Consider the following 25,801-nt stretch of genomic DNA (forward strand, 5'->3'; position numbering starts at 1 on the left):
AAAGTGAAAATGTTGGTGCACCTAATAGTCGTATCAAAGCGTGTTTATAGTCCAACGATGTTCTCAAGCATGTGAAGTCCCTAAACCCAACATTGGACTTGAGCAACTTCTCAATGTTGGTGTCATGCATTGCATCCTTTGCTTGTATTACTCTTCCTTGGAGTTGACCTTTTCTCATTCTTACCCAACTAGAGGAAAGAACTTTCCGTACCATCACTTTTGAAAAAATATTATCAATGCACATTGCGAACTGCCTGTCTTTGTTTTTTAGCTCCCAGCATGCTATGTCCTAGTAGCTGGTTCTTTCTGGTAGATTATAGGTTCTTTGTTGACCGAAGAACAATTTAGGGAATGCGAGCTCCTCACAATGATTGTATTTAAATATACTTAAAGGATGGAACCCTTCACATGGAGCTACTATAATTGGTGGTTGTTCGTAGTCCACCACTTGTTGTGTGTTGTATACTCCATGTACTAGTGTGTATGTGTGAGCATCATCATCATTATTTGAGTTGTCAATCGTTATTATTTCATTGTCTTTGTCTTCTTGTTCTTGTTGAATTTGTTTAATGTGTTCAACCCAAGTATTGTTCAACTTCACATTATTTTCCATATAAAGTTGTGTGTTTAGCAACTCATGTAATGCTTTCATTGTCAGTGTTGGTCTTATAGCTCCACTCATGTAATTGTGGTTGTAGCTCAATTTTCTTTTGATGCCTACTAGCACAGTGCTGCAACAGTCAACCGAGAATCTCGGCAGAACTTGTTGCGGCCTATCTACATCTGCAAATACATTTACTACACTTCCACAAAGACCGTATTGACAATTGTGCGATAGCTCACGTATCTGTGCAAATGGAATTCTGAGGGAGATTAGTCATGCCTTGATATCATTTAGTGAGGATGTCACTGGTTTTTATTCTGGAAGAATCATGTTCTTCTGGCAGAATAGAGGTAGTATATGTTCCTCTTTGCTTGTTTGGAGCACTGTTCACATAGGCTTCTGACTCCAATTTTGTCTTCTTTGATGCAAATTCCATTGCTTTGAAAAAAAATAAACAATGTCTTTGTAAGCCTCTTCAACTTGGTTTCGAATGTTAGTGTGTTACAACTAATACATGGAAATGATGGTGTGTCTTTTATCCTTTCCTTTTACCATTTGCATGGAGTCCTTTTCTCGCTTCTTTTTCTTTTTTTCAGAACAAGACATGTAGATGTATTTTCTGATCCCTTTTTCTAAATAATCTCCTCTTATGTTGTTTAACTTTGAGACACAATATTGGAAATTAATTTCTTTTCCAGAATCATTTCTTATAGTGTCTGTGCTGAGCACGTGTTCATACATCCTATAAACTTTCCTCATGACAGATTGGTGTGTGTACCTATTGTTAAGATATTGAAGCTGGTACATTGTTGTAATCTTCCTCACAGACTTGTTTGGATATGTGGAGATTAGTGCGCCCAATGCATTCGTGTGATCGTTAGTTCATCTATTAAGAGACGTGACTTCATAGCCATTATTATTTCAAATTGCAATTGCCTCTCAACAGTACTGCCCCATCATAGGATAGCACCGTAAAGGATTTCTTGTACATTGTTGAGAAACATTCTAAACAATAAAAAATTAAGACACGTGAAGATGATGAAACTTCAAGTTGCTCTTGCACATGTGATCGCATCAATTGTTGGACAGCATTCTCGGTAGATGGATTTGCCAATACATACCATGGTGTAGATTTCATTGTTTATGACATTATTATGGATTGGCATAGTTTTTGAAATAAATTATCATAGTTTTCTTCCCCCAATATATAAACCAAGCAATTAAAAACGTTCTTGTTCATAGGAAACATTTGTTTGAACTTGTTAGAGAGAATCATGTCATAATCTTCTATATTCACCATCGCAAAGTCAGGCATTGGGTAAGGCTCATGCTTTTCAAATCCTTTCTAATTCAATCCTCATTCCTCTACATTTCAATATCTTTAAAACTTCATGTTTTGCCATTGGAAAAAGTAGCATAAAATAAGTGTCATGGATAGGCAGTTCTTGTACAATGAACATGGACTGGTCTATTATTGAATAGTAAATAAATCAACCTATGGCCAAACAATTACATATGATTATGTAACTACATCAGAGTCTTATTGCACAACCAAAATGGACCGAAGGTCCTTTATTACAAATCATGAAATGGAAAGGTAGTACGATACTTGTCATGTAGCTACATATTTTCTTCAAAGTCTATAACATATTGTGCGATGTTGATTGTGAAGCTACCAATGGGGCATGTGTCGGAGCAAGATCGAATGGGCAATAAGAACACTTTCACTATGGATATCCAAAAACGTTATCTCTAGAGCAAGAATGTGATCAACATGACTTGAACAGATACCTCGCCACCATCATCAATCAAGATATGTCCATGAAGAGATGGGATTTGGCAATAACTTTGGTTTCATCACAAGAGCAGCAATAAGGGTGTGAAGGATCACGTCTGACGCAAAGACCTCCACAGTTGTAGCACTGGTATTGAACAAGGGAGCCATTAAGGTTGGTGAAGTGCAATATTCTAGACACTTGCAAAGAAAACAATTGTGAAGGACCTAATGATAAAAAAAGTTAGCTATTAGTTGCACCAACACCTAAGGTAATACCTTGCGCCCATAGCCAACTGTAGATACTTGGCTTATGAATGCATCCTTCAACTCCTCGCATTGACTACCTTCTAGAAGCTCTGCCAGTACAGTGAAATCAAAAACTCCTAAAGTGTTTCTCGCTTTCATGAAGGACACATTTTTGAGCGTATATATGACTATGCCCTTGTCATTGTATTCTTGGATAAGATGAGCTTGAATGCTTTTGTGCTTGGTGCTTGTTCACACGAAAGAAAGCTGCTTGAATAAAGACAATTGAATTGGGTAGTAGAGGTGAATCTACCCTTTGACTCCCGTCTAATGGACCAAATGAAGGAAATTCATCATTGCATTCCTTCCTGATAATCGATTTCTTACTTGCTGGAATATACAAACTTAGACGTTGTCAAATACATGAAAACTTTTGTACCATTGCTTTCACCTCAACAAAGATAACACAATCAATTTCACGAGAATCAATTTATGTGAACCTCTGTTGCAGAATATTTCAATAAATCAGGCTACTGGTTCACTTAACAGAAAGAGTGCATTGATAACAAATAGTATAGAGGATTGCACAGGGAATTAAAGTGGGAGCAAATAGCAACTTTCAACATTTATGAACTGGATCAAATAATGCATTATTTGAAGGTTACTTTCATGACAAAGTTTGACATTTTTCACTGTCGGAGCTCAACGATTTCCACCACAAAGTGCTACTGATTAATCTTGGATATGTTAATCCAATAAAAAACACTATTGCAAATGATGTGAGAACATTGCATGGCTTCTCCAAAAAAGATTCCGTTCAAAATCCTAGGATTATTGGTCACATTTTTAAGTATTTTAATTTCTCATAAGTCCATCTCCAACAACAATTGATTCTATAAAAGGGCACAAATTTATGCAGCACAACTTTCTAAGATGAGCTAGATACATAATACTTAGGCTTTTATACTTGACTACACATGAATATCATCTTCAAAATACATGCTAAATTATGAATTTTATTTTAAAGGTTGCAAGAAATATTTTACATCCACAAAATCAGACTAAGATTTCATCACAACTAATGGTATAGAAATTAATTCAAACCAAATGAACATGAAAGATATTATTATTTATATTATAACCAAGAAACCAAATGAAGTACATGTGATATATGTACCAAATGGGAAATCCCATATAACAAATAGAAAACCAAATCATTTAAATAGCTTCAAATATGTCCATATGTCAAAATCTAAATGAAAAACCAAATGTCTAACTAAACATCAGCACAATCTATGCATGTCTTATCAATAGTGGTAGCAATCTCTCCTTCTTGTACGTTAGTTGTACCTATTCTAGTTTCCTCAATAGCTTCATGCTCTAGCTCAACAAATTCACTAGACTCATCATGAATGGGAGGTTGAGGCTCTAATGAGATGATGCTTGCACTTGATCATTATTAACTATAATTTTTATGTGTCTGAGATAAAAAATTAGGCTTGGAAGATCACAGGCAAACTCTCCAAGAGAGGCTTGGAAGATCATAGGGAATTTTTATGTGGCTAAGATAAAAATCAAGCTTGTAAGATCGTAGGTGGCTCTCTAAGAGAGGTGATTAGAGAAAAACTTGCCAAAAAGCTAATTTTGAATGTGGTCTCATAGGTCGCTTTTTGCCCAAAAAGTACCCTAAACCCTAAAAATTTTTGCAAATTACGACATACTTTGATGATATCATCGAGCCATGCCATAAAGTTAACCCTAAATTCAATGATAGCATTGAGTTGTAGCCAATGTTATGATGAAAGTCTATGATATCATCAAATTTTGGCATGATTGTGATCGAACTTGATAATAACATCGAGTTTTGTCATAACGTTATGACAAAAATCGATGATATCATGGAATTTTTTCATAAGTTATGATAGAATTCAATAACATATCGAATTTTGTCATAACAAATATAGAAATAGTAAAATGTCTATAACTTTTGAACCAGGACTCAATTTTGTGAGCTTTTTAGCTCAAAATTTAGAGCACGAGTCACTCTACAATTATTCTTTGGCACTTTGTTCAAACTTAAAGCTGAATGCACTTCAAAATTGGGTGCAAGGTAAGGGGGTCATTATCTACTACAAAATTCCTTTTGAAAAGAAATTCCATCTAACCCACATAGACACCCTACAAGCACCAAGCTATAATCCTAACATAAATATAGCTCTATTTGCCCACGTTTAAATTATATTGTGGCTCATTGCTATTTTCTTTCAACTTATGATATAACTTGATAACATCATCAACTTTATCATGAGCATGAGTCATAATAGCATCAACTTTCCTCATGACCTATAGATGCCTTTGTCATGGGATGGAGATCAAATTTAAACTTCCACAAATAGATGATGATGCAATACATGTTGGCATCATCCAGGCATTACAAAATATGTGCTTAGTGAGGAGAGAAAAATATGTGGAGAATATGATGGGTAGCTTCTTCTTTTATTTTGATATGATAAAATTGCAATCATGTAAACTTTCTTCCTTGTGTGTACATCGGTCTAATGGAGAATTTGCTCAATTTTATGTATTCATGCAAATGTAGTCAAGTCAAGGATTTCATTTTTCTAGTGTTTTGTTTTTGGGACGTATGATATGAAGCCATTTTTCCAAAAATGAGTAATCAATGGCGATTTTAAATGATATAAAGAAGAATATTCCATTTAATTCTTATTTTTACAAAATAGTTCTCACTACATCCGCAATAGTGTTAAAAGACGTAAGTGTAGAACAGGATTGTAAAAGCAACAACTAAATTTGGAACAGTAAGTGCTCAATCTAGGATTGGAGAAGTAGAACCTTGCTCACATGTAAAAAGTCAATTGAATGCATGCAGAGTAACAAATGATCGATTCGCAACACAACCAATTCGAAGCCTTTCGTGTGCTTCGTTGGGAGTTTTCTTCATTGGTGAGTGCTTCAAGACCAACTGATCTTTCTCTGCTTTGGGACTACCATTGAGCACAAATGGTGTAGAACTAACAGGCTGGCTCGATGGGCTTTTCAAAAGAGATGCATTTGAGCATGTGATATGACCATGAGCAAAAATCTTATTTGTAACGAAATCACAATTGATCGAAACTTAAACAAATGAAAACTTAACTACTTGTTGCTCATAAGTTGGAAGATTATATCGTATACCCGTGCATGACAATCTCTTGGTAAGATCAATAGTAAAGACTTAGGCTGAATTGACACGATCATTCCTCTAAAGAAGAGCAAGCCGCTTGTCAGCAGAATCTTAGAGCAGAAGAGCCATCAAAGAGATCAAGGGATTTCCATCTAATCGCCGCGTTACGAAAATCTTTGTACAGAAGGACTTGGAGAGAGGCATGAAGGGATTTTTTTATCACCACAAGCTTGGCAATAGATTTTGGACAGTTTACGCAAGGAAACTCCACATGGAATGATGGTTGCAACGTAGACAATAAATTACAATATGAGCAGGGGGTTCAACACCTTGTAAATGAGCATTAGGTTCTCTCATCAGTTAAACATCCGAATCTCGTTCGCCTACTAGGCTGCCATTTTAATATGGCAATCCGCTTCTTCTGTACAAATAAGTACCTAACTGCACCTTAGCAAAAAAGACTTCAAGGACAAAGAGAAACTCTCTTTACATCAGCTAGAAGATCAGCTTAGAAGTCATCGAAACGTGAAGCCCAGCAATAGTCTCCTTGATTTGGGGAAGGCAAGAATTGTTGCCCAAGTCAAAATCATACCATGCTCAGATATGTAAATTAAACAAATTAGCAAAAAGCAGTACAAGGTCCATCCAGTTCCTTGTTGCAAAGACCGAATGACAATAACACACAATTAATCGACTGCATCATAAATGATATCGACTCTCAAGAGAAGAAAAGATTACCTTCAACGAAAGTTTTTCCTATATCACACCCTTCCACCACATCAATTCACAAGCTCTACAATAAGATTGCAATTAGAAATATGAAAAGCGAGAAAAGAATGAAGTAGGAATCGAAGAATTGAAATCAACCATTAGTAATAGAGAAACAAGTTGATGTGATGTAAGGATAAAATGATGCATCCTCTTATATAGGCTCTCACAATCTCCATTAAACCCATATCAAATGAGCATCTCCTTCCTAACTTCTATGATTACAAACATGCGACCTAGTTAATCACCTCCACCAAATGTTACGCATTTGACAAGATTTTCCTAATATGAACATGGAATATCATCAAGCCTAACATACAAAAGCATATGCTTCAATCTTCCTTTGACATGCAAGCCGGCCCTGCTATAACTAGTGCTTTCTTTTGCATGTTGGTTGACGAGATCCACTAGACTCAAGTAAATGACCAGTATAAACACACTCTTTACAATAGTTGAGAAGAGTGAGTCTTCATGACATCGTCGGCACACGACTCGGGTTGGAGACAAGTCAACCTCCCAAGCATTAAATCATGTAAGAGGGCATTCCCACGTTGGGGGAAACCCTTTGCTACTTCCATGATACTACATTTTTAAATCATACCCATGTGCCTAGCCTTGGAGTTTGCCATCAATCTAGGAAATGTAGAAGGCTCCGCTAACATCATGCCTTTTACCGATGTTAAGCGTGTAAAGCGGAGAGTTGGAATTGCGGACCTCTTTTTAGAGATCACTGATGATCATAGCAGGCACCAGACCTTGGGCTGATGCCTGACAATAAGCTGAGAGAAGGATGCGACGGGGACGTGGGAAAAAAGGAATGGATGAAGGCTAACTTTTCATCGAAGAGTTGGACGATGCGAGAATGCCTCTAAGCTGAAAACCCATGCAAGCCACACAATAGGGCCCCTTAATGTTCCCCAAAATAAAAACATTGTATAAGTTTGGAGTCAAATTCACGTATTGCTTAGTTGATTTAAGCCCAAATTCGATGATTGAATTCGAGCACTACGCGTTGTGAAATAAGAATCTGGCACGAAATGAAGATCTGTCGGCCCGTGTTCTAGATGCTTCTCCACTGCCTTGCGCACGATATAAAGCACCATAGAGGGCAAGTCCCAAGGGTGTGGGGGAGAGAGGTGACTTGAGTAGAGAGGCGGGGGGAGAGGTGGCCTCTCACACGGATCAATTGAGTCTCTAGGAATTGAAGGTAAGCCTTAATGCCGCCTTTTGTAGGAGCGCATGCATGTGAAGATGAAGTAATTAATTGATTTTCGAAAGGTGAGTGAATGGAGGTGATTATTAGGAAAAAACAACAAAAATTCAAAGAAAAAACAACAAGATAAATGCTCATAAAGCATTCATAAGGCTTGCTTGAGATGGAGAGAGAGAGAGAGAGAGAGAGAGAGAGAGTAAGTACAAATACTCTTGAGCATTACCTTAGGTTGTGCCAGGCGCATACGATTGTCAAGATGAATGGATGGTTAATTTGCAATACCTATGATGGAAGCTTGTGGGTAGAACCATTGGAAAGTTTGACTGTTACAATGCAACCGAGAGAGAGAGAGAGAGAGAGAGAGAGAGAGAGAGAGAGAGAGAGAGAGAGAGAGAGAGAGAATCAAAATAGAAGGGGGCCACTTGGCAAGAAATGGAAGGCAGTGCAGAATTTATAGGAAAAAGACAGAGAGAGGGGATATGCGGAGGTTAGAGTGTACTTGCATTGGAATATGTCAAAAGTAATTGGCCTAGCCTTAGCAACGTTTCAAATTGGGCAAAGCAGAAATTAGGCATTTTTAGAATAAAGTGCATTTTTTCTATTGGACAATATGTTGATAAGTGGCTTCTCTCTTAACTATGGACTTGAATGAAGACTTTAAAGTGGTTGACTCCCTCTCTCTCTCTCTCTCTCTCTCTCTCTTCTTTATCTCCTCAAGTCTTTCTACACACCCTCCTCCCCTCTCTCTCTCTCTCCTCTCTCCCTCTCTCCTTTATCTTGTGCAGGCTTCCTCCACACCATCTCGAGTGGATTCTTTTTTGATCTTGGGCAGGCTTTTTGAATGATTAAATATCATTCACCTTATTTTACTTCTGAGTACTACGAATAGAGCCTAGGTCAATAATATGAAAAAACAAGGTGAATTTCATTCATGTGGCCGGCCCAAGATGGTGAGCTGAAAAGGGGGCGAATGGCAAGTTGAGAGGGGGAGAGAGAGAAGGAGAAGAAGAAGAAGAAGAAAGAGAGAGAAAGGGGGGGAGAAAAAAGTATAGGATTGAAGGGATGAAGAAGAAGAAGAGGAGAGAGAGAGGGAAAGGTGGAGAATTTCATGGGATTCTCAGATGCTCTTCCAAACAATGGATACCAAAACAAGGTGAATGATATTTAATAATTCGCAAGGCCTGCCTAAGATTAAAAAAAGCAAACAAAAAGGAATCCACTGGAAATGGTGTGGAGAAAGATTGCACGAGATAAAGGGGAGAGAGGGGGAGAGAGGGAGAGAGAAAGAGAGAGAGAGGGCGGGGGGGTTATTGGGGGTAGGGAGAAAAGGTGGAGATGGTGTGTGAGAGAGAGAGAGAACCACTTTAAAGTGTCCAATGAGGAAGAGTCAACATATTGTCCAATAGGAAAAATGCACTTCCAAAAATTCAAAAAATGCCTAATTTCTACTTTGCCATTGGTAAGGCTAAACGATTACTAGGCGTCCCCATTCCAATAGCAAAAATTCAAAGAATCTTGCTTTCTCTTTCGCATCTTCATAGCATCTTGAGTGTTGCATCTCGTGTGCTCTCCAACGATGGTAACTCTTCTTCCTCTTGCAACTTCGAGCTTTGTTAGCCTGCCAGCTTCAACTTTGCGCTATTCCAGCGACGAAGCTTTGTGTATGCGAACGTCCTCATCATCCATCGCAAGAGACGCTCATCGTTTCGTAAGTAACGGTTCCCTTTCGTTTCGCCGAATTTAACGCGATCCTACGATCGCCATTAGCAGATGAAACCTGTAAATACAACGACTTATGATGTTCGAGCCATGGAGACGGCAAGCATGATTAATGAATAGGAATCCGCGACAGCATGTTCATTGTAGCAGGTCTAATACCTCTCCAGCTCTTGTTGCAGTAGGAGGGACTACCACAGCTATTATCCTGCGGTTGCGATTAGTAGGAGAGACAACTATTAGTAAATTCCAGCCCTAGATATTTGTATGAGTTGACTTCAAAAGCGAGTCCAATCATCATGAACTTTGTTTTGGCTATATTGAGAGAGAGAGTAAGCAGCAAGTAGGAGGAAGGAGGATAAGATATAGGATTAGATGTCACATCGTTAGTGCCACAAAAGTGGAGGGCTTGGACTTATATAGTCCCCCTCCATTTCCCCTCTAACCCTTACTAAAGCACCCCTAAATTAACCTCCCTTTCCCCTTCTTACAACCATCCATTCCCATAGAATTTTGCCCTCAACATTACATTTACCGGCTGTCACACAAGGGTGCTAAGACAGCAAAGCAATGCTGATCAGCTTGGTAAAAGGTAGGGGTACTCCTGGACAATGCTTTCTGACTGCCATGATTGTTCATCCTCTGGAAGTCCTTTCCATCTGATGAGGTATTCAATGTATACCTTGTTGCGGTGTACTCGATCTTTGAAATCCACCATGCGCATGGGAACATAGAGGATATGACCATGGGTGGCAGCTCTCGAAGTATGTGCACATGCTGGCATACATGTGGTTTCAGCAACGACACATGAAACACATTGTGAATCTTGGAGGTGCTTGGTAGCTCCAATTGATATGCTACCTCGCCAATCTTGCGGATGATCCTATAGCCGATTAGCAAGCTTTGTGTTGGTATTACCCCTCAATGAAGCATAACGATTTTTGTGAAGACGTAAATGCACATAATCCTCTTCGTTGAAAACCAAGTATCTCATGCGTTCATCCGCTTATTTATTCTGCTTGGCTTGGGCATCTTGCACATTCTTTTTAGCCAATTGTAGAAGAGCTTCCATCTCATCCAAGTGATTGATCCCTATAATGAATGCACATACGATATCAACCATCTTTCTTTTTCACAAGGAGCACTGGGGAGACAAAGAGGGGAGTGCTATGAGATATGAAATTCTTCTCAAGTAACTCCCTTATCTGTCCTGCCACACGTTCCACTTTAGAAAGGCAATATGAAACTTTGTTTATGGGCTTAGGCTTACTGTTTTGCCCTCATGTGCAAAGTGGAGAGTCATGGCATTCAAGGCAACATAAAACTCCCCCAAGGATTTCATCCATTCACATCCCAAGACAATGTCAATTGGACCCATAATCAATGGTCTATCTTTTTGGCAACAAGCCCCACCTTCTGCAAGGTCCTAGTGTTGATGACATGGTGTGCACTCCTGCTGTCCACAAGCATATGAACAGTCCTGCCCCTTGATGTCCCCTTGAACTTGTGCACAGTGAGCTTTATCTTGGACATCTTTTGCTTCATTATTCTTGCTTTGGCCACTCCCAAATGCACGGGCATCATCACGCTTAAGGTTCTTATAATGATGGAATGGCATCTACTCACAAATGGCCACAGGTAAGGCACGGTAAGAGCATAATGCCTCGGATAGCATATCCTCAATCCCAGGCTGCTGCCCATAGCCAACACTTTGATGAAATGTAGAGCCATTTGTCTGATGCACGGGCTGTGTCTGGCTGTAAATACTCATCGGCGGAGCAGGTTGTGTACTCCTACGAAATGCATCTTGATGCAAGGATTGCATACCAAAAGGTTGAGAGGAGGATTGCTCTCTCTCCCACTGCTGGGCGCTGCCTTGTGAACCCAAGACAACTCTAGGCATGGTGGCTGATGTGGTGAAAGGACTGACGGTACCCATTGGACCAGTCATTGAATGCACACCAGTGAGTCTGCCCAAGAGAGATGTCTCCATCTGCAAAGGTGCAGAGAGCTGTAAACTATAGGATGGCCTCAAGTTTGGCAAAAGGGTTGGAGGTGTAGAGAATGTACCCTGAACGCCACGATCGTCCCCTTACTAGGAAGCAGGCTGCTCAAACTGAAAGGAATTGAAAGGCTGAAATCCTACCGTGCGTTGAGCATCTGCCATAAAACCATTGCATGGAGCGGAGAATGCATTTTGGCTGTCCGACTGATCCCCATGTTGGGGTATAGGCTGCTTTGCTTGCCTTTGTCCACTAATGCATGTGCAGTAGCTTGGTCGAGCTGATGTCCAATCTGTTGAGATATCTGCTACCCAAGCTGCTGCCCCAACTGAAGAAAGCATTGAGGAAAGTGCCTCAAAGAACTGCACCTGCGCATCCGAGATGTAGGGGAGAGAGGCTGAGTAGGAGGAACATCAGTACCATTAGTTGAAGGCAACTGCTTATGAAGAGCAACCTTATCATTGTCATTCAACGATCCCTCAACACGAGGGGCATGCTTGGATGACATGTTGAACTGTCATGAGAGAGGGGAGCTCGAATGTAGCTAGCTTCCATCAAAAAAGTCTCAAGCTGGTAGACAATGCTGCCCCACAAGCAAGTACGACCATAGTGCAAGGAAGCAGCTCAATGAAATAGATAGGAGTAAGTGTTGCTATAATAGCACCTAATGCTGTGTGCAACACATGAAATGTCGATGTAGAAGCTCTCAAGAAAAGTCGATGAAGAGGCTTCAAAATGAGCCTGAATGAGTCCAAAGGGGTTGTGAAAGGTCCTCAAAAGAGGCTGTGAAGAGTTGTCTTTTTTTTTTTTTTGGGAGGGAGGGTCCTAAGTCACTTAAGACACTTAGGGCTCCTAACCTAGGACAACTAAGACAGTTAGGACACCTAAGTCACCCTTGGTTAATTTGACTCAATCCAGGCTATAACTCAACTCAATCAACCTAACCCAAACGGTTAACTCAACCTAGCTAACCTAACCTAAATAACTAATCTAACTAGATCTACCTAATTGTCTCTAAACCAATATAGCTAACCCGGGTTGACTAATTCTAAGCTTGAACTTGCAAGCTGAGTGATAGACGAGCGGCGGCGAATTCGCACAGGGGCGTAAATTAGACAGCAGTGCTGGCGTCAGCACAAGGCGTTGTTGTAGGCTATGGCAAGCAATGGAAGCTTAAAATGAATGAATTGCTACAAAACTGAGTGGAGGCTCAAGAGAGAGCCAACATAACAAAACCCTAGGACTAAGTGCCCTAACTGGACTAAATGTCCTAACTGTCCTAAGTGGTACATGTACTAACTGCACCAATTGACCTAACTGACTGTAACTAGGCCTACAAGGCACATACCTTTCACGGTATATGATGCATTATTGGCACATGTGACACGCCCCCCCTTAGATGTATGCTCTAGTGAGTTGAATAACTTCTTGCAGGAATTGATGTGCTTGTTAGCACCACTATCAAAGAACCAGGCATCATGAACATTTGAAACTGCCATGCAGGCATCATGAACATCGTGAACATCGGGATTATATTGACATGTAACCAAGAAAGGCCAATGCTGGTCTTGTGCAAAATTAGCTTATTCATGTCGATCTTTTGCACTAGGAGAACTAGATACTGCAAGACCAGACTACTCCTTTTCAGGTGCAATCCGCTTCTTGCATTCAGAAATATCATGCCCAGGTTTCTTGCAATAGTTACATCTCTTCTTCTTTTTGTTATCCCTCGAAGAAGAGGCACCATGAGAACGATCAACATGTGAATGAGGGGTTTATTAGCTAAAACCTTACCTTTGCCTTTGTTTTTATGCTAGGCAGAAAGGCTTGATCACTAGCCATAGAAGCATTGCGATTTGCACGACTTTTCTTTTGAAGGAGAAGAGCAACCAGCTGGTCAAAAGAATAATGGTTGGCATTGCCACTTGCAACCAACCTCAATGTAGTAGCAAAGCCCTGATAAGAATCAGGCAACCCATCAAGGGTATTAGAAACAAGCTGAGAATTAGGCATAATCTCATCAATATTGGCCAATTGCTCTTTCAAATCCTTCACATTAGTAAGATACATGTTACCACCCTCTTCAAGCTTCAAGTCCTTCAACTGCTTGGGGAGATAGGCAACTCTTGCCTCATTCCACACCTAATATAAGGATGCAAGCTGATCCCATGCTTGCTTAGCTAGCCGTCTTGCAAGACCGAATATGAGGGATAATAACCCTTTTGACTGAAAGAGCAATCAAGGCATGTGCTTTGGCATCACGACCATCCCACTGAATTTGCTCCTGTGTAGAGGCAAAGTACTTGTAGTTGTAGATGCAGCTGCTGTAGAAGAAGCATTAGAACCATCACCTAAAGTAGTACCAGAGGCAGAAGGTGAAGTACTAGCAGCTGCATTACGTGTAGGTCTAGCCTTAGAACTAGAAACAATGTGCCATAGATTCTTGGCAACCAAAACATGCCCCATCATGTATGACCACATGGGGTAATTGGTGCCAACAAGCTTGTCATCAGCCCAAGCATCCCAAAAAGATAATCTTTGCTGCTAGCCATAGTGCCAAAAATGCAAGGCAAAGGCACCAATCTGACAAAGCAAATGAGAGAAGGACACTCTCCCAAAACCACATGCAAATTTTTGCACAAGCTTCAAAGCTTTTCACTGCAAATGTGTGGCTGTCACAAGGGGTACCTGCAAATGATGTAGACCAAAAAATGCAGCAAAGAAAGAGCTCCAAATGCCGGCACAAATGACCAGCCTTGTAGGAGAAGTGAAAGGGTCAGCAAATGGCAAATGAGAGGGCTGTGAGAAGCTGAAATATGATGTTTCAGCAAGAATAAATGCTCCCACAAGTGAGAAAACACCTCAAATTGATTGCAGCAGCAGCAACGAGCTCCAAACTCCAAAATCGGTGGCTAAAAGTGTTCAAAACAGCAGCTGCAGGCCTCCAGGTGCAAAATTGACTTCAACAGGTGCTCCAGAAGCTGGTGAACCTCACACGTGTGGAAGGCGGCTGCAGCAATCACTGAAAACAGCTCCGAATTGAATCCATACAGCTTTGTGCCACATTAAATGAGCATTAAATGTGTCATACAGCTGTCCGTACAACTGTACGGCTCACACGTGTGAAAAAGGCTGTAATAAATGCAGTGTACGGAACTGGCAGGCTGGAACAAGTGGAAAACGTTGAGGAATTGCCGAAAAACAGCAGCACTTGAGGCGTCTATGCTGGAGAAGCACCAGAGAGAGGTTTTCTGGCGATGGATTGGCTTGAAAATGTCTCGAGCAGCAGCAGAGCCTTAGAGAATGGGCCGATCAGCAAAATGATGAGCCGAAATGCATGAGAACAGGTCTCCAACAGCACCGGGGTGCTTGGAAATGGCTGAGGGGTGAAACCCTAACCTGCTCTGATACCAGTGTTGGCTATGGCAAGCAATGGAAGCTCAGAAATGAGTGGGGAGAAAGCCAAAAACGAGCTGCTGTATTGAAAATGCTGCTACAATGAATGGAGGCTCAAGAGGGAGCCATTATGACAAAACCCTAGACTAAGTGTCCTAACTGAACTAGGTGGTACATGAACTAACTGTACCAACAGTCCTATTTGACTGTAACTAGTCCTACAAGGCACATACCAAGGAATAAGTGGCACCTATGGATAGCCCATAGAATGGCCTACAATGAATTGCTGCAAAACTGATTGGAGGCTGAAGAGAGAGAAAACATAACAAAACCCTAGGGCTAAGTGTCCTAACTGGACTAAATGTCCTAAGTGGTACATGTACTAGCTGTACCAACTGACCTAATTGACTGTAACTAGGCCTACAAGGCACACACCTAGGAATGAGTGGCACCTAATGGTTGCACATGTTCATTGTGTAGGGATATAGCAATAGAGTACAACAGATCAAGTCACAAAAGATACTAAGTTTAAAGCTTGCCGAAAAGCTTCAAACTTAGGTCGAGGAAGAGCCTTCATAAAAAGATATGCCAAGTTGTCTTCAATGGGAACATAAGACAACTGAATATCACGTGCAGATAATCTCTCTCTGACATAGTGATAGTGAACCTCAATATGTTTTGTGCGAGCATGGAAAATTGGCTTCCGTGCAACAGCCAAAGCACTCTGAGTATTAGTGAAGATGATGGTAGGAGCAGTCTGACATGCATGAAGATCTGCAAGTAACTTCCGGAGCCAAACACACTCCATTGTAGTTGTAAAAGCTACTCTGTACTCAGCTTCACAGCTAGAAGTAGCTTCAAGAGATGCATGAAGTACCAAGCGTGAAACAACTGCCACTATGTGACACACGGGTGTCTGAACAGGTGTAGGATCGATAGGCAAAAGAGAGAATACAGTGGTATCAGAGCTACGTTTAGATTCGTCTCCTGCCTGCGGACTCGTACCAAATAGAAGTCACCACCAAGTCTCTTTTCTCTAATAGAAAATGAGGAACCTACATTACTGAAAAAGGAAGGGATACTTTGGGACAGGTGCACTTTTGCAGTCAATTTGTGGACAGCAAGTCCTAATTTTGCAGTTGCAAGCCTTGAGGCTATTTTTTTTTGGGATTTGGTCTGCAATTTTTCGAGTGATTGCAATACATTGGGTCAAATTGGAGAACATTGAGTCACATTTGCAGGACATTGAGTCAGATTCTCATACATTGGGTCACATTTGTATTTGCCCTCTTTTTGGCCTATTTGCCCTCATTAAATTTGGGGCTTTTGCCAGATTTGCTGTTTTTGCAGTGAACATTGCCTACCACAGTTCAGATCTGCATTTGCCCTTTGATTTGGGTTGGAAATTTGCAGATATTTGCTGTCATTTTAGGACAGCCAGCTCTTTGCAGTGATAGCCTTGAGGCTTTTGGGTTTTCAGGACTTTTTCAGGGTATCTCATTTGCTATGGCTGGGAACAATCAAGATCTATTTGGCATTCTTCGTGAAGATGATAAGTTGGATGGCACCAACTATCCGATGTGGTCTTATCTCATGAAACATATTCTTGTTGCAAAGCATTTGTGGAATATTGTTTCTGGGATTGATCTGAGGCCAGCCAATGCTACAGTGGTTGCCTCTACTACTGGTCCCTCTGCAGGGAGTACTCCTCCTGATGCCTTATCTTCTAGCACTCCTGCTATCGCTCCCCCAACTCAGGAACAGTCAAGATGGGATGCAAGAGATGCAAATGCACATTCATGTATTGCTTTATCATGCAAGAGAATCATTATTCCACACATCCGGTCTTGCAAGACAGCAAAGGATGCTTGGGACAAATTGGCTTCTCTCTATCAAATTCGCAATGAGGCACGTGTTGCATATTTGAGAAGGCAATTACAGGAAGTCAATATGAATGAAGGTGATTCTATGGATGCATACCTGACAAAGGTCAAGGACCTCATGGAACAACTTGCCAACATTGATGAGGTGGTGCCAAATTAACAGCTTGTCAGTACCACACTGAATGGACTGCCAGATACATGTCAAGGGTTTGCTACAACCCTTCGATTAGTGGCCATGGGTAATCCAGACCACTATTCTTTTGATCAGCTAGTTACTTTGCTTTTGCAGGAAGAGCAAAGTCGTGCTAATAGACAACCCATTATTCCTGATCATGCATTTGCTTCACAGCAGACATGAAGAGGCAAGGCTTTCAAGCCTATGGGCAAGCCTAAATCTGCGCATAATAGCAACTACAATTCCTCCCATGCATCTAAAAATACAGCAGATAAGTCAAAGAAGAAAAGATGCAACTATTGTCACAAGCCTGGACATGACATTTCAGAATGCAGGAAGCGAGGATTATTGGGCATGGGTTGTCCATTGCTCATTTGATCCCTCCAAAGCTGATGCACTCTTTACTGCTAATGATGCTTAGTCTTGGTATTTTGATAGTGGTGCTTCCAAGCACGTCACATCTTGCATACGGTTGTTTCATTCCTTGGCTGATGCACCTCAAGGGGGAACTGTCACATGTGCTAATAATGCTTCCTATGTTGTAAAAGGAATCGGAGATGTGCAACTCACATCCATTTCAAGCCATCCTGTCACTCTGACAAATGTTCTTTCTGTGCCTGGAATTGAAGTCAACTTGATTTCAATTTCAGCAATTGCCACTTCAGGTTTCAGAGTGATTTTTGATGGCTACAGATGCCTAGTTTATGATCTTCGTGATGACAATGCCAGAGTTATCACTGGCATTTTGCAAAAGGGGCTTTATCACCTTGATCATCACTCAGCTGCACTTTCTATTGAAGCATTTGCTATTTCAGATTCAGAGCTTGCTGAAACTCATCTTTGGAATCGGAGCTGCTCCTCTCCCGGTGAGCTGCTGCCCCCCCCCCCACCCCCCTCTCCCTCTCTCAGCCAGCCCCCTCTCCCTCTCTCTCCCTCCCCCTCACCCTCGCTGCCGGCCCTCTCCCTCCCCTTGCTTCTCCTCCTCTCCCTCCCCTTCGCCAGCCCCCTCTCCCTCCTCCCTCCCTTCCTCCTCCCTGCTCTCTCTCTCTCCCCCCTGCCAGCCCACCCGCCCCCTCCCTCTCCCTCCTCGCCCTCCCTCTCCCCACCCGCTGCCCTCCCTCCCCCGCCCCCTCCCCCGCCCGTTGCCCCCCCGCCCCCTCCCTCCCCTGCCCCCTTTCTCCCCCACCCTCCCTCTCCCGCTGCCCCCCCCGCCCCCTCCTCCTCCCCCGCCCCTTCCCTCCCCTTCCCCCTCCCCCGCCCTCTCTCTCCCCCCCCCGCTGCCCCCCCGCCCCCTTCTCCTCCCCCGCCCCCCCCTTTCCCCCCCGCCCCCTCCTCCTTCTCCTCCCTCCCCTCCCCCGCCCCCTCCCTCCCCCGCCCCTTCCCCCACCCTTCCTCTAACCCCCCCACCCCCTCCCTTGCTCTCCCCCACCCACCTTCTCCCTCCCTGCCTTCAGCCCCCTTCCTCCCTCCTAACCCACCCCCTCCCTCCCTCCTAACCCCCCCCTCTTTTCTCAGCTCCCCTCCGCTTCTCCTTTCTGTCCCTTCCCCTCTCTCCTACCCTCTCCTTTTCTCCTCCTTCCTATGCCCGTTTCAGGGCGTCCTGGGTAGTAGTTTCACGGACGGAGCTTTAAAAGTGTTGGAATCGGTATTTTCACTTCGATTGGCGAATGGATCCCCATTCAGCCAATCTCCGTCCACTTCCACCGGCCGTGAGAACCGTCATTTTTTCAGAAGACGAGTTGCAGCAGCTCAAGAAAGATGTGGAATTAGAGGCTCCACATCACTTTTCGCCTGCATCTTTGGGTCACATCCTTTCAAATCACAAGCTAGAGATTGGATGTTGGTGGTGTTACAAGGAGATCTCGCCCCACACCTTAGGGATATTCGACTTCTGGGACGTGGATTCTTCCAAGTGATTTTCGACTCCCACGAGTCCACAGCCCTTGTTCTCAAAGCTAATCCCCTGGCTTTGGGTTCGAGGAGGATTTTTCTTTTGCCCTACACCTTGGGCTTCGATCCAGTTGAGGAGGACAGTCAGGTCACATCACTGTTCATCAGGTTTCCTGGTCTTCCTCAGGTTTACCATCGACTTCTTGCTACTATCGGAGCCACTTTCGGAGTGGTCACTGAGATTCCCCCCCTTCCTGGCATGCCTTCTTTCTCGGTAGAGGCAATCAGAGCGGACGGGGTGCCTCGAGTTAGGGTCATTGTCTCTGACCCTAACATCTCAGATGACCACATCATGATTCAACGTCCAGATGGCTCTCTCTTGACAGAGAATCGAGATTGCAGGTAGACAGGATCAATGCAGGATTTGCAGGACCCTTGGGCACTTTGCTAGAGATTGCCCAAGGAAGAGAAAAAGACCCAAGAGGTCTTCTGGTGCGGCTCCTTCACGTACTACCCCGTCTGCACCTCCCCTGCGGCTCTACTAGGTCGGGTAAGCCTTTCCACCCAGCATCCTCTTGTCGATGAGGATAGTCAGCTGGAACATACAAGGCCTAGGGGGAGTTCCACACCGTCGCCGTAGGTAGCTGATGCGGAATCTTGCCCCTTTGTTACTCTCCTCTCTCTACTCTCTCTCTCTCTCTCTCTCCCTCCCATATGTGTATTACTTAACTCTCTTTTCAAAAAAGATACCCTTGCATCATTCTGGGCTGCATACATGCTTTCTAAAATATCCCACGCTGCCTTCGAGGTCTTACACGACTGGATATGCGGAATGATAAATCTTTTCACTGAAAGAGAGATGCATGACAAAGCTAAGGCATCGTGTGAATCCCATCTCTTCTGCTCTGGAGTAGTGACTGTAGCTGCATCAACAACTTGTCCTGCAGCTGCACCCTGTGCACGACCTCTTCCACCTCCTTGCTGGGTAGGGGAAGCAGGTGCCATATCTGCTGGTCGGATCTCACCCCCATTGACATAACCCCATAAATTGCGAGAAATCAGAATATTGCGTACCATAAAACTCCAGAGGGAGTAGTTGGTACCATCAAACTTGTCTTCCTGTGAAAGACCACCGAACTGGAAGTCATTCTGATTTTGATGGGCCATATCTGAGAAAGAGATTTAAGCAGATACAAAACTGAATTCCCTTACTGGGAATGAAATGCACAACTCCCAAAAAAACACAGCCAAGCACTGGCTGTAAATGCAACTCAGATTTTTGCACTTGCACTGTCAGAAATCTGTCCAAGCATCAAAAACTCTCCAGAACCTGCCAAAAGTGCTGCAAAACACTTCAAGAAAGGTAATATGAATTGAAATCTCCAAAATTGCTCTCCCAACACAAAAGCCCTAAAATAGGCCCGAAATTGCAACCGGAAAGGGGCAAATTGATCAAAAGCCCCAAATGTTGCAAGAATTGCCCTGTGTCTGCAAAAGCCCCAAATTTTACTGCAAAATTGCAGTGTAATCACTAAATCCTCAAATTTCTTCAAGAAATTGTACTGCAAAACTGAAAGCCCCAAATTTCGAGCTTGAAATTGCAACTAGAAAGGGGCAATAGCACAGAAAGCCCCAAAATTTGCAATTTCAACAGAAAGCCCCAAATGTTTGGACTAAATCTGCAGATCTGTCTGCAAGATTGCAAGCAGAACAAAAAAACCCTAAATTTCTGAAGCAGATTTTGCAAATTGATTGCAATGTCTGCAACAAACAAGATGCCCCAAATGTACTCCCAAAAACTGAGCCAAACAATGGCTTTCTGCAAGATGTGCCTGCCAAAGATACTCCTGCAAGAAAGAACTTGTGCGCAGGTACAACCAGTTGTACTGTACGTACTGCAGATGTACGGTGAACTGCACGGAATCAAGGCGACCTTGTACGGCAACTGTACAGTAGCACGAGTTGTACGAACCTGTACGGAAGCAGAGATTGTACGGAGGCAATAATGACGACTTGCTGTACGGAAGCAGGACTAGTACGGAAGTACTGTACGGAAGTCAAGCTTGTACGGAAGTAGGAATGAAGACCTACTGTACTGAATGTACGCGCAGGTACAGTTGCTACGTACATCGATGACGCAGGTTGTATGACAGGTACGACGAACTAATTGCAGGTGTGCTGGTACGGGCAGCGTAGGTACGTACGGCCAACGTAAACTGTACGACGATGATTACGCTGAAGGTACATCAGTTACAAACAGCAATGGCGTAGCAGGTACGGTATGTACGGCATCAGCTCAGCGACGTAGGTTCTGGAGTAGCAGATCCGTACGGACCTGAACGGAACGTACGGCGCTGTACGGACAGCTTTGTATTACTTCGAGTTGTACGGACGGGTTGTTGAAGCAGGAGCGACAGCAAGAGCAGGAGCTACAGCAGGAGCAAGAGCTAATGGGCTGGGTGCAAGAGCTCAACTTGGCTCTAATACCAAATGTGAGATCGGAGAGAGTGAGAGAGAGCAAGAGAGTGTGAGCTTGAGAGCTGAGTTGCAATAGAAGAGTGTAAAGAGTAGAACTGAAAGAGTGAGAGATAAGGTTTTGTCCTAGTGACAAAACCTTAGTAGTCACTAACCATAGTTAGTGAACTAACTGCGGTTAGGGGGAAAAACCTCTTAAAGAGGGAAAAGTGCCCCTAACTAGCTTATTAAATTACATTGGTCACTGCTGAATTATATCTATAATTCTAACAAAGGGGTGGGAGCCATGGATGCGTGCGAAGAGAGTCGTGGAACACTCATGCTCCAAATCCTTTTGCAGCTGCTGCAGCTCGTCTTTTGAGAAAGTGACGGTTCTCGCGGCCGGTGTGGGCGGTAAAGGATTGACTGAATGGGAACCCATTCGTCAATCGAGGTGGGAAAGGCCGATTCAAAACGAAAAAAAGAACTCCGTCCGCTTTCCTCAAGCCCAAGAGACCCCTAACAAAAATGGGGGTACTCCAGATGAGGGGAGAGGGTGAAAGGAAGGAGAGAGAGAGAGGAATGAGCAAGGAGAGGAGGATTAAGCAAGAGGGGAGGATAGAGGAGAGGAAGAAGAGGGGGCAGCAAAGGGAGAGGAAGAAGGAAGAGGAGGGGAGGAAAGAGGAGAGGAGGAGTGGAGGAGAGGGAGGGGGAGGGGCTGGCAGCAGCGAGGGGGGGCTGAAGCAATGCAGGGGGGGGCTGGCAGCAGCGGGGAGGGGGGGGGGTGCTGCAGCAGCACAGGGGGGAGCAGCAGGCAAGGGGGAGGGGAGGGAGCAGGCAGTGCGCAGGGGGGAGGAGGTAGCGCGCAAGGGGAGGCAGCGCGCAGGGGGGGCTGCAGCAGCGGAAGAGGAGGGGAGTCGAGGGTAGGGGGGAGAGAGGAAGCAGCAAGGAGGGGAGGGAGGGAGCAGCGAGGAGGGCAGCAGGAGAGAGCTTATGTCCATGGATGATTTCATGCAAATTCAAGAGCACACCCTTGTGTGTAGAGGTTATTCTCAGCACAACAACCCATTGGCTTGGTGACAAATGTTTGTGAGGCGTTGTATGGCTTCCCTTGGCATTCAATGATAAGCATAGCCTCTAAGAGTATTATTGGTTGGATGGAAGCTACACTCCAAAGCTTAGAATCACCTTCTCCATAAAGCTGTCGCTCGAAGAGGACTTTTCTGGTATAGCCCGTAGGACTCACGAGTGCGTGAACAGAATTAAGAGAGCCAGGAAAACTCCAAGCGAACCCCAATGCATGAGGCTCGCGTGATGTTGCATTTGCTACCAGATCAAGCTTGTCTCTGCATGAGATCGACCAACAACACACCCTCTCTCCTGATTGGCAACAGCCCAGGAAATTGTTAAGCAAAGACCCATGGCTTGTAAAGGTTGGACGGAGACAAGATCCACATACAAGGAGGCCCCTTTTGAAACCGGCCTTAAAAAACTCCAAAGGGTGGTGAACAAGTAATAACCAGCAAATACTATGATTACAGCCACTTAGAGAATTATTACACCCAACCAAACATTAGTAACTGAAACCAAAATCAGGAGCTAGATTGCCTTTGTCTGCACCAGACACCAGATTGACCCTAAACTTAGCGCCCCTTTTGGTATTTCTTTATCGTTTATTCAGAAGGCATCCAAATACAAGTAAAGCACCACTGTGCATCAAGCCGCAATCAGCCAATTGAGTAATCCGTTCACAGGCACTTCTGTCCTACTATGCAATCATAGAAAGGCATCCAAGTCCAGTGCAATATCCCATGGCAGCCACAAAATTGACTCTAGAAGAGATTTCCTTGATAGCTTTTAGAGGCTTGATTTTGTGTTAGTTTGCCATGTTGACTTGAAACTGGACCAAAACATGAGACGGGCTAGGGCTATCCATTTGGCCTCAAGCATAATACTGAGGGCAACACATCCTATGAAGACCTTGTTGAACTTGGCATGGGCGTTGTGCACGCTAACCTTAGCAATCTTCTTAGAAGCCAGGGTGCTGCATACTATGAGGGTGCGAGTTGAGGCATGGGAAGCATCAGGTTGGGTATTCTATTTTCTTTCCATGACTTCTCATCCATGAGTGACCCCCATCAAACTCATTGGTTTATTGCTTCATAGTAGAGGAAAGGGCACATAGTTGCTCAAGGTAATTTTGGGATTGAACTTGGGATTGCTTCATAGTAGAGGAAAGGGTCCTTGAGGATGTATGGTTGGACTTGATGTTGGCGCTACTTCTCTTGTCTCCATTGTGCATCCGTTTCTTGAAAGCTCACGTGTGGGAAAGAGGGTGATTTCTTGGGACTTCTTTTTTAGGTATCGGGTCCTTTAATTAGTAACACTGTTTCAAAATGATTCTAAGAAGGCAATAAGGACATGAATCGTGACAATGGACTAGAAGTAGGAAAGCTTGTGGTGGTTGAGACATGGGAGTGGCTGACAAGGGGGTTGCACATTGTCCTTGACTAGGTGACGGGGCTCTTGGAAGGTTCAATATTAGAGGCATGAGTTATGACAAAGTAGTAGCTTACCTTATATGTCAAATCACCATTGCATTTTAAAATGAATGATGATTTATGACTTTCTTGAGGCTAATAGTGTCCTCTCCTCAGGTTTTGACTAACGTTGGAAGGGCTTGGAAGGGTGATACTATTGGTATCAAGTGTGAAGCGTACACTAGTGATGGCAAGTGCTCTTTCTCCCAAAGTTGACATAAGCCAGAAATGTAAGGGACTGCATTATATTTTTGGGAACTGCCAATACAATATCTATTAGGATGATTTGTTTTTAAGATAAATACAATCATTGGGATTCAGAGATCACCCAAAATATCTTGAACAAATGAATGATTGTAAAAACTGCACTATAGATATTGTGCTTGCATAATGATCTGATTCTTATTTAATGTTTCTTGCATTCTTGCTTTCGAGGTGTGCCTCTGGTTGATTATGTGGTTCAAATGAAAAACATTTGGTTCAATTCTGAACATGTAAAGGTCAAGCTTGGAAGTAAATTGTAATTTTTGCAGATCATTTATTTAAATATTTCAGTTCATTACAGAATGGATCAAGATGACAATGCTACTTTGCTCCAACTCTATGGATATGCATGATCCTCATTCTCACTTGAGTAGGGATGTGTGCATGCTCACCAGCATGGCCGATGGGGGTGACAGTGGCACTAGTTCGAGGCAGGGCCATAGCTACGAGACCACATTGGACTACACATATGGACAGCTGCCACCGCGGCCTCGTGTATCGTCGGCTTCCTCTTAGGCTTGACCCCTCTATGAGCCTCCAGACGATTCTTACATTGCTGCCACATCACAACCTCCATCTTCTCCATGTTTTCTTTTTGTATATAGATGTCTTCATAATTATGCTATGTTGTATTAGTCTTGGTGTTGATGCTCGCCTAGAGGCTCCACCCTCTCAGCTCATTGTATGAGGTTCTTTTCTCAGCCCCCCCCTTGCCACCTCTCAGCCCCCCTCGCCAGCCCCTCAGCCCCCCTCGCCGCCTCTCACCCCCCTTGCCAGACCCTCAGCCCCCCTCGCCAGCATGGGTGGCCTCTCCGCCTCTCCTACCCAACAGAAACCCCCGGCTGCAGCTCCCGCCTGCTGCCTTGCCAGCAGCCCTTTGCAGTGGCCGGGTGCTCTCCTTATAGTGCCGCCCACCCCCGATTGCAGCTCTGCCAGCTGCAGCCCCCTGCTCAGCTGCCTCCGCCTCTCCTGCAACTCCTCACCGCCCTCTGCTGCTCCCTCTGCCTACAGCAGCTCCAGCCCTGCCGTCTCGCAGCCCCCCAGCTGCTACCCCCCTCTCCGCATGCAGTCCTCCCTCTCGGCTGCGCCACCACACAGGCCCCCCCCCCCCCCCCCCCTCTCTGCTGCCTTCTCCATTTTCACGCTCCCCCCCGCCTCTTCCTCTCCAGGCAGCCCCCTTCCCGCCTTCTAGCCCTACCTTCACCTCCGTTCTCTCATCACACAGTCCCCCCGACTGGCTGATGGGGGCATCCTTCCAATCTAGACACTTCCCTTGCAAAACAAACAAAAAGAGTCAGCCATAAAATCTGAAATGGGAAAAGGGGAGAGAGAGAAAGACAATGACAAAGACAAGCCCAAGAAAGAAGTCAAACCTCAACAGAGAGTTAATATTCGAGGACATCAACAAGTGTTTCAACTGCAGAGCGGACTTGGAGTGGATAACACGGCAATACATAAGAACTCCACATTGACGGAATCTGCTTCAACCTCAGCTACATCTACATCTATATCTACATCTACATCTACATCTACATCTACATCTAGATCCACATCTACATCCATGACTGAGGGTTCCACATCGACCCGCAGGAGGCCTCGTGGGCCTATGGGACAAAGTACAGAATCAAGTAACTCATACAGACCATTGTGGGCCGAGGCAAAGGGCTTGCTAAGGCCCTTGCTGAGTA

At 43.8% G+C, this 25,801-nt stretch overlaps 1 protein-coding gene across 3 annotated transcripts in view; it reads left to right on the forward strand.

Annotated features, from left to right (window-relative positions):
* The first annotated feature begins 9,256 nt into the window (after window positions 1-9,256).
* Window positions 9,257-25,801, forward strand: part of LOC147880829 (uncharacterized) — a 57,852-nt gene continuing 41,307 nt past the window's right edge. For 2 of the 3 annotated variants that reach the window (XM_087371023.1, XM_087371022.1), the window contains exons 1-2: window positions 9,263-9,500; window positions 23,967-24,039. In XM_087371023.1, coding sequence (XP_087227149.1) covers window positions 9,369-9,500; window positions 23,967-24,039 — 205 coding nt within the window. In that variant the 5' untranslated portion in view covers window positions 9,263-9,368. Of the gene's footprint in view, window positions 9,501-23,966; window positions 24,040-25,801 lie in introns of all 3 variants that reach the window. The other variant, XM_087371024.1, reaches the window with a different exon arrangement.

Source organism: Dipteris shenzhenensis, chromosome 32 (genome assembly GCF_047967505.1).
Source record: "Dipteris shenzhenensis isolate YYH24624 ecotype China chromosome 32, Dip_SZ_1.0, whole genome shotgun sequence".
NCBI lineage: Eukaryota > Viridiplantae > Streptophyta > Polypodiopsida > Gleicheniales > Dipteridaceae > Dipteris > Dipteris shenzhenensis.